The sequence below is a fragment of the Lethenteron reissneri genome, chromosome 3, assembly GCF_015708825.2.
Source record: "Lethenteron reissneri isolate LAM-NWPU_2019-01 chromosome 3, ASM1570882v1, whole genome shotgun sequence".
Classification (NCBI taxonomy): Eukaryota; Metazoa; Chordata; class Hyperoartia; order Petromyzontiformes; family Petromyzontidae; genus Lethenteron; species Lethenteron reissneri.
Genome location: NC_083781.1, coordinates 4,710,493 through 4,726,450, shown reverse-complemented (window position 1 = coordinate 4,726,450; position 15,958 = coordinate 4,710,493). Strand labels below are relative to the sequence as shown.

The window sequence follows — 15,958 nt, the reverse complement described above, 5'->3', positions numbered from 1 at the left end:
TGTCTACAGGAAAGCCACCCACACGGATGCTTATCTAAAACCGGATTCCCACCACCATCCATCTCAGAAGAATTCCCTCATCAAGACTCTATATCATAGAGCCCAATGCATCTCCGACCATGAACACATTTCCAGTGAACTCAAACACGTACGCCAAGCTCTTAAGGCAAATGGTTACTCCGACTATACAATCCGCAAAGCCATCACTCCAACCATCAAGAAGGATCCTGTTGAGGAGCCTTTCAAGACCATCACCTTACCCTACATTGCTGGGGTCACAAAAAAGATCTCCAAAATCCTGATTAAACACAAGATCCAGGTCCGATTCAACACAGTACATAAAATCCGTGATCTGGTACCGTCTGTAAAAGATGTGGTTCCAGACATACAGTACCCTGGCGTCTACAAACTAAGTTGCCTCTGTGGTAGCAGTTACATTGGGGAAACCAAACGACATGTCTCGGACCGCATCCGTGAACATAAAGCTGACCTGAAACACGGTAGGACTAACACCTCAGCCGTGGCAGATCACTGTTACAACTCAGTGGGCTCACATGATATTGACTTCTCCAAGACAGAGGTTCTCTGCAAGCCATCTGGCTATCATGAGAGATTCGTTCATGAGGCGATCCACATATACAAACACAGAGACAACTTTAACCGAGAAGATGGATTCTGGCTCAGCAATCATTGGAAAGACGTAATAAACCATTTCGATACACATTAGGGTGTGTAGAATAATACATAGTGTGATATTAAATGTATAAGATATAGGTTGGTTTACAGCAATACAGTATATAATTTAATGTTGGGTTTATCTATGGCAGTATATAGTACGGTATATGCTCGTGTGATGTAAGAGAATAAGGTTTAGATGGAAGCATATTATAGAATTTTTACGAGGTAAAATTGTAATGTATTACTTGCTGTTAGTAACTCAGCTTATTATAGAGTATAGTAAGTATACTGATGGTGCGATGCAGTTTATACTTTAGTTTTTTATGTAGTTTATACTTTAGTTTTCTACGTGGTTGTTGAGTAACTGCAGCTACATATCATTAACATTCCTTTCCTTTGTTACTGCTAATCCCTGCACCCCCCTTGGTTGCTGCTGATCCTGCATAATGCATGGGCATAATATGACTTTGACACCCCCCCGCCCAACGCCTACGCATTTTCCATGAATATGCTAAATCCCTCTTCACATGCACATTCTTTTTGTTAAGGCGCTCCTCAACCCCCAATGCAGCTTATATATAAGCTCCTAGTTTGGTAGTGTCTCATTCTTCACCTGAAGACGGCTGCTTGCGTTGTAGCCGAAACGTCGTGAGAATTGTTTTATTATGTTTTGTTTTTATTATTTTTGATTACTTCCCTTCTACGTGACTTTACCGAAAGAAACAAGAAGATAATAATATAACTGAGACATACCGTTTTTAGAACAGTATTTCAGAATAACGGAAGAGGGGAGAACATGTGACTTAATAATATCTATTTAATAATTTAATATTATTATGCAAATGACAAAAACCGGGACTTTTAATGTCCCAGGACGACTTAAGAGATTTCCCAGGATGACAGCTGCCTCCTTCTGAGCAGGGCCCCCCAAACCACACAGAATCATCTCTCCCCTTTCATTAAAATGTTGCGGTTAGATTTTTTTGAAATTTTAATTTTGTATTATTCCATTAAATCACGTTTAACAGTAAGAGCTGAATTAGATGGGGATAATATGATTGTGGGACGTACGGAGTACCGAAGCGACTCTGACCTTTGAGGTTGTTGCAGTAGTCGGGGTTGACTTCCATGGTCCGAGGGGAGAGCACGCATTTCTCGGCTGCACCACAAACAACACACGGCAAAAGCAACAACAAACACAACGCGTCAGAGGTCTCACTGCTCCTGGTCTCTCGTACGTGTAAAGGAGTCCAGCGCGAGCGTGGTGCTGCTTCAATTAGGGCCATCTTTAATAAGCCGGCAACACGGGACATAAATATTAATTCTTTTGGGGAAAAAAAAATTGCCCCAAAAAATCCGTTAACCAGGCTACACGCGCCCTGCACGAATTGCAATTTTCAGCATGCGGTTAAATAAATACATATGTCCTCACGCACACTGGCAGTCCGCAGCCAGTGGTGTAAATTCCACATTACTATGGAGAGGACCACAGTAATGTGACATTCAGTCACACCATAACAAGCATTGGGCAATGTGAAAAAACAACTAATAATATGAGCTTTACCAGTTGACCATACAATAATTCGGCCAGCAGAGTACAGGGCAGCATCATCCATTGCTGTACCATATTTCTACACCCCCAGAGCTATGCGCTGCTGCCTTAACCAAACCCGTAGCAAGAAGGGTGGCGGCACGCAGTCATGATCCCGACCCTGACGCCTGTATATTTAGAGTTTGCATGTTCTTCCAGTGTCGAGTGGATTTTTCTCTGGGTCCTCCGGTTTTTCCCTCCGCATTTAGAATTATCAACATGCATTTAGAGTATTTGGATGCTATAAATGTCCACGCGATAAACCACTTCTCGTTGAGCTATCATTTGTGGCCAGGTCGCTTCTCAAAAAGAAGCTATATTAGTTCAGTAGGCCTTACCTGGTCAAATACAAATAGTTTAATAGTTTAAGCATTGAGTCAGAGCGTGGTGGCGCCTCACCTAGCGTGGCGTAGAGCAAGGAGACGTCTTGCAGAACTTCGGCGTTTGGCAGAGTGCAGCCCTCGCACACGAGGCACAGCAGGTCGGCGTACTGCTTCATCTTGGGCGTCGCAGACACCTTCAGGGTCTGCACTCGCAAAGAATACAATATTTAGAAATACTTTTTAAAAAAACACGCTTTAATGAAATGTACTGTCTGAGCTGCCCCTCCCCCTGCCCCCTTCCCCCATCGCCCCTCCCCTCCTTCCACATCCCACGCCCCTGGGCATGGCTCCCCGAGGCTTGCCGTGGTGATTTACAGGCAACGTCAGTTGAGCGTGGACAATTAGAGCCGTTAAAAAGATCGCTTAAAAATATATATTTAATTTTTAATGATAGAATATAGTAGTGTCATCAGTATTACATAGCTATACGAAGTTTTAAGTCGATACGACATTGGGAATACGGTTGAAATTGAGTTACAAGATTTTTGGATACGACAACACATACAGTAAGTTAAATAAAACGTGTAAAAAGTTTTCAAATATATGTTTTGGATTTTTATGATAGAATATCGTGTTGTCATCAGTAAGACATAGCTATACGAAGTTTGCAGTCGATAGCACATTGGGAAGTGTGTAAAAATTGAGTTACAAGATTTCTTTTTTGAGGATACAAAAGACAAAGTGAGCTAAATAAAAGTGTGTAAAAAAGATCCCCGCCCACCCACCCACCCGTACAGCCTTAACAGATTGTTGGGGCGCAAGTGCTGTAAGTGAGTAGCACCCATGAAGGCTAATACGGTGCCACGGGGGAATGGTGTGCCCGCCTTTGTCTCCCCAGTGCACATGTTTTACCCCCTGCACTGGTTAATAATTTTAAAGTCGAGTCGAGCTCGGGTAGGCCGAGGAGTGGTTCAGATATGAAGACTTCTGGAGGTGAGTGGTGTTCGCGAGCACCTATGAAAGTCGGCATTGCACACGAGGGGGTGGATGGCTAATACGGACACCCGGCTAACTTTTTCTCCCCAGTGCTGTTTTTACACTGCACTAGGTACTCATTTTAACGCTCAGTCAAACTCGATAAGCCCAGGACTGTATAGGCACCTACACACACAACATAGATTTTAACATAGATGTTGGGGATCATGATGTTAACCACCTCGCCTCATATACAGGAAGTCGTGAGTTAGATCCCGACCGTAACACCTGTATTTTTGGAGTTTGCATATTCTCTCCCTGTGGTTGTTTGGATTTTTCTCCGGGTCCTCCGGTTTTTCCCTCCACATTTAGAAACGCGCATCCAGAGTATTTGGCTGCTATACATGTCCACGTGATAAGCCACTTCGTTGAGCTGTCATTTGTGGTCAAGATCGCTTCTGAAAAAAATCTACATAACTCAGTAGGCAATACCTGGAAAAAAAATAGTTTCAGTAAAAAAAAAATGGCTTCCCGGCAGCCCACGTTACCTGCTGGAACAAATCGGCCATGTTGGTCCAACGGCCGTAAAAGAGCTGGAGCTGCGGCGGCGCCTCGTGCTGCAGCGACGCGTAGCGCAGAAACAGCCGGGTGGGGTCGGCCCAGCACACCTCGTGCAGGTAGCGGAAGCAGCCCTGCACGGCGCCGTCCCCGCCGTCGTTCCCCCTGCTCTCCCCAGATTCCGAATGCTGCCTCCTGCCGGCACAAGGGGTGCGAGCGTCAGGGCTCGCGGGAGCTCCCGCACTACGACACGGGCTTACGCGCGTCGAGGCTCGTAACAACGCGAGTGTTTTCATTGTTTTCCAACGCCATAGTCAATCCTCTCCAGGATGAAGGCCTCACCTAAGCCATGGAAAATCACTCATGATCGTGAATGCCTAATAATCCTGTGAGCGACTGCGAGTGACTGACTGTGAGCGACGAGCGTAAGTAACCATCAGTGAATGAGCAACTGTGACCACGACTACGAGCGCCTGCAAGTGACTGAGCGGCCGTGAAAGAGAGCGTGAGCGACCGGGACCATACCGAGTCGCGTCGGGCACAAACACGGCGGGGTAGTGCCGGAACAAGTCCTGCAGCTGCTGGTTGGAGCACTCCGCCTGCAGGTACTCGTACACGGCGTGGATGTGCTCCGGCGAGGTGCAGAAGGGCACTCCGCTCTCCGTGGAGACCCCCTCCTCCTCAACCGCACCCCCGCTGCACCAACGCTTCAGGTGCTTCACTAACTCCTGCGCATTCAGCAACATACGGACGCCTGTGGCAACGCAGAACGGGGGGCGAGGAGACGGGGATGCAAAAGAAGCATTCAATACACATACATCTAACGATATTGATTCTATAATACAGAACTTTGGGTTAGATCGCGTAAATATGTGTGTCATTAAAACCCGTCACCACCCGACACAGCCAACTAGTAAGGGTTGTCACGTGAACAGAACGTGGCCAATTCGTCACTAGTACAGCACACCGGTGTGGAGAGCCAAGCCACAACATTTACAATCCGAGTACGACGTTTCACCAGTAATTACAACTAGCTTCATCAGGCGACAGTCAGATTTGTGGAAAAGTCTTACTGTTTCGTTCCTTATATAGAGGCGTAGATGTGTTGACCACCCTTCTGTGCTCTTGCACAATGTGGGGGGGGGGGATTTCTGAGGCAACGTACAATATGCATGTGCATTATGCGAGCCCTTTGAACTTGTCCTTCCTGTCTATTGAGTTGATTATAATAGCCCTACCAACAGTAAGACTTCTCCACAAATGTGGCTGTCGCCTGATGAAGCTAGTTGTAATTACCGGCGATACGTCGTTCTCAGTTTGTAAATGTTGTGGCTTAGCTCTCCAACACACCGGTGTGCTGTACTCGTGACGAATCGGCATGTTCTGTTTACGTGACAACCCTTACTAGTTGGCTGTGTCGGGTGGTGGCGGGTTTTAACGACATATTTACGTGATTTAACCCAAAAACTTCTATTATGGATGATATTGGTCACGAAAGCCTACGTGTTAAACTGATATTGATTCTGAATTGTCATTAAATATCATTGAAAAATCCCAGCGAGTATTTAGACCTTTTTCAAAAGTGAACTTTCAGAGTCGAGCTGCACATTTTTCAAATGTTCCTGCATGAGAGAAGACACAGCCATCTCTGACCCTTAACACCGAGAGAATTCCTCTCCGCCCAGATTTCCTCCTCTTTATCCCTCATCTCCTTCCCTGTCTCCATCTCCTCTCCCATCCGTACCCTCCGTTTCCTGCCATCCCATCTCCACTCCCATTCTTGCGCCCCTCTCTCCTCTTCCCATCTGCCTCTCCCACCCATGCTCTGCACACATATCTCCCTGCCCCGCTGTGCTCTCTGCTCTCCCCCCCGTGCCCTCACGCTCACCGAGGTCGCCGGCCAACGTGCTGTTCGCCGACATCTCCACGGCGACGTATGCGGCGTGGCGCCCGAGCAGACGCCGCAGGTTGTTGGCGCGCAGGTAGAGGTCGCGGGCCCGGCCGAACGAGGGCGACGTGGAGCTGGACGGCCCGGCCGCCTCAGCTGGCAGCCACGGCAGCGTCGTCAGGTAGATGAGGAAGGACGAGTCCACCTCCTTGAGTGGCCGCCCGCCCGAGTCGAGCACGCGTGCAGTCTTGTACTGCGAGTAGCGCGAGCTAGCGCGCACGCACGGTGGAGGGGGGGGGGGGAGGCAGGAGAGCCGGAGATCGTAACGCGAGGGTCCTGCCGAACTGCGGGCAGAAGATTTGGCGTGCGCAGCCGATCCTCTAGCGTCAATGTCTTTTCATCAAAGTGCCGATGCGCGTTAGGGACGTGGTGTATTTACAACAATTTGCTGCAGTTAAAAAAGACTGCACTTGCACATGCTGCTCGGGACGCGTGGTATTGAAACGTGTTCATTAACCACCCATCATTCATGTCATCACTACCACCACCAACCACCCTCCACTATCACCACTGCCACCGGCATCACAAAAATGCCCTCCTCGCCAGATTCGCTTGCCTGGCCGCACATCTCGCGAGCTCTTTAAATCTTTTGAAGGAGCTGCACTGCTTACCAGTGCATAAGAAAGTCCAGTTCAAGGTCGAGGTACTCACTTACATAGCAAAGGTTAACCAATTACAATGCCATCCACTCGAATGTACCATCACCAATCCTATGCTCATCTGCTATGAACCTGCTGCTCTGTGTCCACTCGAGATCCACCGAGCTTCAGACAGCAGCCCCGGTGGTTTGTAGCAGTCTGCCAACTGAAGTTCACTCAGTGATGTTTTCAAGACTGTACTAAAAACATTTATTTCTCTTCTGTTTCGCAAAACTTAGTTCAACCTTCTCAGTGCCTTCTGCCCTTCAACTTCAACTTTTTTCTGAATATGGCGCATTATAAATACAGTATTCGATCGATTTATTCGACCATGACCATCAACACCATCATCACCACTGCCACACGGCCCTGCTTACCCATCATGCCTTGTCACCACCAACACCACCATCAAAGACAAAGATCTGCTGTATCGCCTTAACAGACTATTGGGGCAAGTAGTGTTAGCGAGCACTTATGAAGGCCAGCAATGATTTTACAAAGTGCACCAGGTACTCATTTTAGGCCGAGTAGACCTAGAGAAGACCCAGGAACGGTTCAGATAATCGCCGCTCGTGTTGGACACGAGCGGAAATCGAACTTAAGTTGCTCGGTTCATAGCGCAGCGCGCCGACCGCTACGCTACCTCATCGCTACCACCACCGCCGCCTTCGCTGCTGCCTCCGCGGGGCTCCGCTCACCCCTTGTCCCACTCGCCATCGAGCAGGCAGAGGAGCAGCCGGCGCTGCGTGTCGGTGCGCGCGTTTCCGAGCTGGGAGGCGGTGAGCAGCGCGTGCAGCTCGGCGCAGACCCAGTCCTCCACGGTGTAGTGTCCGTCCGCCACGGGGGGCAGCGTCGCCGTCACGCCGGCCCACGGTGACGCGTCCTGCGAACGGGAGCCGCGGGGGTCAGTTGGGGCAATTATTAATGAAACCTAGTGAGCTACAATCATTAATGAAAACTCGTGAGCTACAATCGTGAATGACATCTCGTGACCGGAAGCCTCATTGGGTTTCTTCCTCCAACACGTGGTCACTTTTCGTCACATGAGATGCAAAACCGAACGGTGAAGAAGAAAAAGAAAACATTGAGAATGTTTATTTGGGCTAGGCCACGTAATGATCTGACGGAGTCAAACAAAATAAGTTGTCGTGCGTACAAACATTTACCGCTCCAATCTTAACGACCGTATTCGCTCACCGGGGTTAAGAACTTTTCAATTAGAAACGCGACATTTCTCTTCATAGTGCATCAAACATCTTCAAAACGGAACCCTGTCACCCGACTTGGCTTCTTGAATATGTGTGCTACGTATAAATTGGCACAATAAATGTCAAAAAAAACTAATTTAGTCATATTTTGGGAGAAAATCCTCATACAAAAAAATGTAAAGTACCTGCCGAGCCCAATTTAGGACATCAAACTAAATCCAATTAATATTTTGTTTAGTTTTGATGTTGTAGTACTGCTCACCAAAAAAGGCTTCACTAAAAATACCCCATCAATGGTTGACTACATGCCCCATGCGTGCCACAGACACACTGCCCACCAGATCCTGCTGGCTGTACGACCTCCGCTCCTTGCGCACAATCGGAAGGTCGCGCACACCCAGCCTTCCCAGGAAGTCTCTCCAGCTGTTCACGTCCGACTGTCCCTGCATGTACACGGGGTGCACCAGCAGCCAGTCGGCACCTGCATGCACGCACAGACATCACGCACACACATACATACACACACGTATAAAAGATGATTAACCCAGAATCTCGCATGGGCAAAATGAGAAAAAAAGACATATGCAGTCGCCTCTTCATTACTCTTCTATTTCTCCAAGCATGGTTTTAATAATCCACGAATTTCACTCATCAATTCATCCACGAATTTTATCTCATCGATTCCCGGGTTAAACCATCACACCACAAGTCACGGCAAGACAACCAACCACTCACTCATCCATTCGTTCGCCCTCTCACTCACCCACCCACCACCACACTGCAGGTCACAATAATTATCCTTCTGCTTCTTCCCTCGCACTGCCCCACTTTGGAATTCCCTCCTCTCATCACCATTTCATTTATTGCAATTTTTATAATAACCTTGCTCAATTCAAGATGCGTATTATCTCTTATCTATAACAACTGTTTGCTGCTGGCTGCTTGGAATTTTGGGCATGGGCTAAACAACCGTGATATAAAAATCATGCAGGTGTAGACAAATTCGTGAAGACAACTGCCATTCTCCACTAAGTGGTGGTAACGTCACCACAGCGCTTGTGGCACGCTAGGTGCACTTTGAGGCCATGTGAAGTGTCAAAGGCCAGCTGGCAGGAGCTCACAGAACAGACCCATGTGTCATGGGTTGACCTGAGATGACCGGCAGATGCACCAACTGTGCTCCACACTGTGCCAACTTTCTGCGTTTTAGCTAACCGTTTATATGCTCATTGTTGCGAGCGTGGTTTCGCTGCTCTCTGTTGTTGCAGGATGGCGACTGCCTCCAACTCCCCAGCAGCATCCTTCACAAACCTTCCCCAGAGGCCAATCTTGACACTGCCAATACTAGTGATTGGCAAATCCAATGAGTTCCACATCCTTCTGTATCACCCCAGTCTATCTCTTTTCTAACCCGTGCCATGCCCGTGTATCCCCATCTATCCAGCCGAATAGAAGCTGCTTGGGAATGCGGTGGATGGGCATGCTCGGCTACATGACCCAGCCAATGCAGCCTCGCTTGCCAGCGGAGCTCACTGATGGGACTGTTCAGATCTTTCAAGGATCTGTGAGCTCCTTACACAATCCATCCTGGTTAAATCCAGGATGGATCGTAGGCAGGCTAGCCTGCATGTGTCAAACCGGCGCAGATGTAGGGGTGTTAGAGAGAGAGCCGTTATGCATGGCAGCTTATGGGAAACAAACACAGTGGGCGGGGCTACGTGAGTGCACGAGGGGGTGCTCTCAACGACGTCCGCACCGGGCAGCCCGGGGCCCCACCCCTTCAGCGGGGGTTGAGTATAAAAGGGGATGTGTCAGAGGGTTCGGGGGGAAATGTTAAGCTAACGAGAAGACTGAAGACATCTTAGCTAGAGCCCTGGACTCCCCTAGTTCGACGTCCTTATCAGGGCCGAACAGGATCGAGCCAGCGGCGTGGTTCCGAGAGCCAGAGCCGGTGCTCTTGTCAGAGCAGGTTTGGGACTCCGGGTACTGGGCCCGACTTACCAGTGTCGGGCCAGATAGCCTCCCCTAGCCCGTTAGTGGAGGACTAAGAGGCAGGCTAGGGTAGCTAGCGTGTGTATTCCCAGCTAGCCGGGTGAGGGGGCCGATACCCCCTCGAGTGTTATATGCCCACTGTTGTGCTGTGAAATAAACCCGTGTGCCTCCAACTCCGGCGTCAAGAGTCGTCAACGGTATTACACATATGCAAGCATCGAGAAGGGAGGGCATAACTGTGGCCAAGAACACCTAGTATGGCGTGACAGACCGGTATCTTTTACACAGCGTTATGCAGTTAATCAAAAGATGCCGCTCGACTGATTCGGACTTAGACCTCAGTTGCCAAACTGGAGCTGGTCATCAGCACACTGCTGAAGTTCTGAAACCACATTGGGACTCTGCAAGCTTCTCCTCGGTATGTCTGGCAAGGTGATGTTGAATAATTCTTGGGAGGACCTTCCCCAGAACACTGAAGAGGGAGATGCCCCTGTAGTTGTTGCTATCAGTGCAGTGCCCCTTTTTAAAAATGGGGACCCCACTAGGGCATCTTGGAAGTCTGCAGCTCACTAGAGAGGTTATGTCTCCCCGGCGCTTGCCCTGGTTTCAAGCTCTGGATTTCCCTTCGCACTCTCAACAGATGGCACATCAGCCAACCACTCACAAGGAGCGGCTATACTTCCTCCCAGCAGGGTCAAACCCACATTGCCCTATTATGTTGTTGAGCTGAGGGGTTTCCCCTGACCCAAGACCTCACAAAAATGTTAAGCAAACCTGCGAACCTGTTCTTGGGAGTCGGAGATCGGATTGCCGTTCTTTCCCTCAATGATGGCGATATGTGTGGTGCTGCAAGTAACTTTTTTATGATGTTAAAAAGTTATTTATTATCGCATGCTACCAAGGCAGTTTCCATTTATTCAGCAACTCGCGACCACCACTCATCCTTGCAGCGCCACACGGCTCTCCGAACCTCCGAGCGAAGGCTGCAGTAAGCCTCATTCTTGGACGTGAGATGTTGTAGATGGTGGGAGTGGGCCTATCGCTTACTTTCGACGAGCCGGAACACCTCTCTGGGTGCTCCGGTTTCCTACCAAATGCTAGCACTCATTCGTTGGCTGAATCATTTTAAAACATGGGGAATTGCAGAGGTTGGGAAATCGTTGGCGTCAGCTCACCGCTTGCCTGCGGTTCCTCGCACCTCCAAGTCATTCTCTCCCACCGAGAATGAGCGTATACTGCGAGGCGCATCCCAAATTCACCCCATTCCCCTCGGCGGAGCACCCTCCCCCTTGTTCTATTGCAATAGCCACCTGGCAGGTTGGTGGGCAGGTCCAACTTGTTCCCATAGAACGTGGAGAAGTACACGCTGGTGTCCACCGGCCGCACAAAGGCGCCGCTCGAGGTGAGCACCGGCAGCGTGGCGCGCAGCTCCGACAGGTTGCAGACGGACGCGTCGTGCTCGCACTGCGCCTTCACATACGCCAGGTAGCTGATCACCACCTCATTTGGCTTGTCCTGTACACAGGGGGGGGGGGGGTCACACAGACACAAATGAAGATAGCAGGTAATTTATCGAATGGAGCGCATTTGGACCTTGCCGATGCCACGCATGGCCTACTAATTTTCAAACAATGTCACAGGATCTTGAACTTCCACTGTTGATGCACCCCTGGGCAGCCGCTGGACCGTGAACCTCTGTGACAAGGGGCAAATGTGCAACCGCTCGGTCACGTCACCGCTCCCCCCCGGGCTGAAAATCACCGACGAATTCTTATTTAAACTTTTAACCTGCCGCAGCATTCGCTCACTCTCGAAGAGAGTGAACGACTCAGAGGAGCGAGCAACCAGACAATAAGCAGAAAGGTAGCCACGTGATGAGCCAGTGCCAACAACTGCCCAAGCTCTGCGGTCCTCTATATATGAAGGGGGTATCGGCCAATGAAAAAGTGTTTGCATTTGGGAGGAAACCGGAGCACCCGGAGAAAACCTACACGTGGGCGGGTAGGATCCAAATTTGCCATGCCGCCTTCTCCTGGCAAGTCGGGGTATGGCACCTCATCGACGCCCACGAGAAGGGCGATTCATATTATTTACACCAGGGGTCGGCAACCTACGGCTCCGGAGCCGCATGTGGCTCTTTACGGGCTGCTTCTTGACGATATGTACGTATGTACAGTATGCATTGCGGCTCTTGAAATACTGAATTTTGTACCGAATTGGAAAGAAATGGCTCTTCTTGTTATTTTGGTTGCCGACCCCTGATTTACACGATCCACCACCCTCGCCTCTACAGCACTGGATTACAGGCATGCGAATCCACCACCGCCCAAGTGATGATGATGATGATGATGACAGAATCAGAATCTTTCTTTCGACTAACAAAAACAATTCTCCTTCCAACCGGCGCACAATACCTTCCAAGCACCGCTTTCCAGGATTGGCTTGACATGGCGAGCGATGACCTGGGCGGGCGTCACGCGCCGCACGTGCAGTCGCTCGAGAAGACGCACGAGCTGCGAGGAGCACAGCGCGTCGACGCAGCACAGTAGGTCCGGGTGCAGCACGCACAGGTCCACCTTCAGCAGCTCAACGCCTGCACGGTGAGGAGGGAGAGAAGTGGGGGGGGAGGAGAATGTGAGGGCTGCACGAGAGACTCGGGCATGCCGAGAAGTGCGGTGCAGGAAAACCTAAATGCCACGGGAATTTCTAAATTTTATTTGTTAAAATATTCTACCTGCTGCTGGAAGGGCCTCAACGAGAAGGAACCCTAGAGATCCCGTCTAAGAGGGTATTTGGCCTACTCTTCCATGAAGGCCACACTTTACCCCGCCACACGTGACCTGCCGTTTGACTAACTGTGGTACGGCCGTTCACACCGCTGGGCGTTTATTGGTGGCAGTGGGTGGGGATTTAAGAACCTTGTCCCATTGTTTCAACTGCCGCACCGGGGGGATGGAATTGAACCGAGACCTCTGAATTGCAAGTCCAAGGAACTAACCATGATATGATGGTGGCATCCATATTCGTGTAAGGCTTGCAATTAAAACTTGACTGCCGTATTGTCATATGTATGTATATACAGTATACAGCAGTAGTGTAACAGTTATTGTGCTGAGCTAAGAAGCCGGTGACCAGAGTTCGATTCCCGCTCACAGCCAACACCTGTGACAATCATCTGAATCGGTCCTGGGCCTCCCCTAGGTTGACTCAGCCTCAAATTAGGGCGATGTGTAAACATCGCCACTGGGGAAACAGAGGCAGCCAGGCATGGTGCTGGCCACCCACCCCCTCGTGTGCCATGCCGGCCTTTCTAGGTGCTCGCGAACAACACTTGCCCCAACAGTCTGATAAGTATGTTGAACTTCTTTCGCACCAGACGTCGCCAACCATGCTAATCGGAAGGACAACAAACTAAACACAAAAAGGCCTCTGTCTTTATATATCCCAAAGAACCAATGTAACAAGACTGTCACTTTATAATGAAGTCAACTGACCGTGCATCTGGACTTTCTTTTGGTTGGCAGCTGCACCCTCCTGCCACCCGGGAGGGAAAAACACCTCCTGGTCGGCCAACGCCACCATGCGCCCATCGGCCAGGGGGATGATGGGAAGGGAGCGCAGTGCAGCGTGGGTCTCCTCCTCGCCGTCCGCTTGCTGCTCCAGGCAGCGGTAGACGCAGACCAGCAGACGCGCCACCTCGTCCAGCGGGAGGGCTGCGGAGGAGACGGTGGCGCACATGGCACGCAGCGACAGCAACAACAGCAGCAGCAGCAGCACCGTGCAGTCAGATCAACAGCGCCTCCATCAAATCACACGGCAATATCTATGGGATCTTTCTTCCAGTATTTAAAAATTATGAATAGGTTTTACCCTTTCTGGCAATAAAAGAAGCATTAAAATTTTGACTAAAAGCTTTTGTGACTGCAGGAATTCATATTCTTTGGGTCTTTCGGTAAGTCACGTAGATAGGTTCAAAAAAAATAATAAAAAACAATAAAAAAAAAAAACTAAAAAACTACAAAGTTTCGATCGCAACACAGGAAAAAAAAAATATGGGGGCTCCCTCTTTTTTCTTCCTGATGACGAACGCTTGTGTTGCGATCAAAACTTCGTAGTTTTAAAAATCATTTTTGTTATCTTCTTTGAACCTATCTACATGACTTTAACGAAAGATCCAATGAATACAGGTATTAAGATGTTCCAAACACCAAATAGGTACCTTTTGGAAGGAATCAAGTCTGCATTAACTGCACATACTTGTGGCAAAACATACACAAGTACTTGTGGCAAAACATACACAAGTATGTGTGGTTAATGTTTGAACATCACACGCCAATTATTTTATTTTACATCATATAATGCCGATAGCTGAATATATATGATGTATATAACCCAGGCAGAGCAATGCTGAGTTTTGCCAACTTATCTGGGCGGCGGTGGCGCACACCTGTAATCCAGCACTTTTTAAGTGTGGAGCTGTACCCCTGGGCTCGCCAGATGGCCACAGTGTGGCCTCCACTCGTGTGTCTTTACGGGAAAGCATCGCCCCCTCGCACATGTGGGTTTTCTCTGAGTGCTCCGGTTTCCAACCACATGTTAGCACTCATTCATTGGCTGAAACATCTAAAGAACTGCAGAGCTTGGGGAATTGTTGGCACCAGCTCACCGCTTGGTTGCCTTCCCGCTTGCCGATGGTTCCTAGCGCCTCCAACTCATTCTCTCTTATCAAGAGTGAGCGTAGACTGAGAGGCGCATTACAAGTTTATTTTTTTTTATTATTGCCTTTGGTATAGCATGCCCAACATAGGCTGGATTAGGCTATGTATGCATAGTGACAAGGAGGCGAGGGACTTATAATTTTGAGAACTGTCTGCCCAAGAATAATCACTGCCCCTGCTGCTGCCAGAGAGGTGACATTCGACAGCTCTCGTTAAAATTGATAATTTGGAAATTGCATCTCGGCTTCTTGGTGAAACCCACAACTCAACCCCCACACGAGGCGATGTCGGTTGCCCCTTCCACTTTGTTGCATTCTGCTGTTCAGAATTCTCTTCCCCAGCTACCACTTCTTTTCCACAGGCGCATCTAAACCATGTCAGCGCAAAAGCCCTCATGGTACAGCTGGTGTTCCACTGGCTATGTTTGCTGTTCGGAGCCAGAACCAAAACATCTGAATCTAGCTTAGGACCAGGCAAGGCTGATGACGCGTTCTATGCATGTGACATCAGCCAGTAACACTGCGAGGATGCAGCGTCACCGCGTCATCTACAGGCGACTCGACCCGTTCATTGCGAGTGACGTCAGCGGCACGGCTCTGGTCCCGCGGTGCACCGGGATCGACGCGGCAACAGCTCTGAATGCGCCAGCGAAAGAAGAACGGTGGCGAGCACCGCACTCAATACGCACCAAGTGCTTGCCACAAATGAACCGCAACACCTTGCCGATCTCGTCAAGGAGCATAAACCATCATGCGAACTCATCCTCGCAACGGCTTTTGGCTAGCCATTGAATAAAGATGGTCACCGCATCACGCACGTTCAGATGCGCTTCTGCGGCCGTCTGGAACACTCTTCCTTCCGAAATTAGGAAGCCATTAAATCTAGATTGAAAACTAACTTATTTCAAACTGCTCTTTACATTTAGTTTGTTGTCTTTCTCCCCGCACCTCCAATTAGCACGGTTGGCTATGTACGGTGCGAAAGAAGTTCAGTGTACATAGAGACCGCCGATGCCGTACTCACCCTTCCTGGCAGCGTCCGCTTCCCGCAGGATGGCGCGTGCCACCGCGAGTACGTCGTCCGCGCTCAGCGTGTGCACGCCCAGCTCGCGCGCGAGCGCGGGGCTCAGGGCGCCGCGCGCCACCGCCGGGTGAAGGTACGCCAGGCCCAGGTGCTGCGCCAGCAGCGCGGGCGACACGACCTCGCGCACCAGCTCGTCCCGTGCCACCGTCGTCTCCGACGGAGGGCGGAACTCCAGCGGCTCGCCTGGGAGAGTGAACGCGCGCGGAGGGGTTGGGGGTGACGTTGGGGCCAAGGCGATTATAGTCA

The 15,958-nt window shown here is 49.8% G+C and overlaps 1 protein-coding gene across 2 annotated transcripts in view; it reads right to left on the bottom strand.

The window, feature by feature from the left end:
• The window catches only part of LOC133345297 (uncharacterized), a 74,022-nt gene that overhangs the window by 17,820 nt on the left and 40,244 nt on the right, over window positions 1-15,958 (bottom strand). For both annotated transcript variants that reach the window (XM_061555945.1, XM_061555936.1), the window contains exons 26-36: window positions 15,653-15,895; window positions 13,406-13,624; window positions 12,326-12,504; window positions 11,222-11,426; window positions 8,258-8,400; window positions 7,410-7,594; window positions 6,014-6,282; window positions 4,651-4,879; window positions 4,116-4,320; window positions 2,669-2,795; window positions 1,772-1,837 (exon numbers count right to left, since the gene is read on the bottom strand). In XM_061555945.1, the coding sequence (XP_061411929.1) occupies window positions 1,772-1,837; window positions 2,669-2,795; window positions 4,116-4,320; window positions 4,651-4,879; window positions 6,014-6,282; window positions 7,410-7,594; window positions 8,258-8,400; window positions 11,222-11,426; window positions 12,326-12,504; window positions 13,406-13,624; window positions 15,653-15,895 (2,070 nt within the window). The remainder of the gene's footprint in view (window positions 1-1,771; window positions 1,838-2,668; window positions 2,796-4,115; window positions 4,321-4,650; window positions 4,880-6,013; window positions 6,283-7,409; window positions 7,595-8,257; window positions 8,401-11,221; window positions 11,427-12,325; window positions 12,505-13,405; window positions 13,625-15,652; window positions 15,896-15,958) is intronic.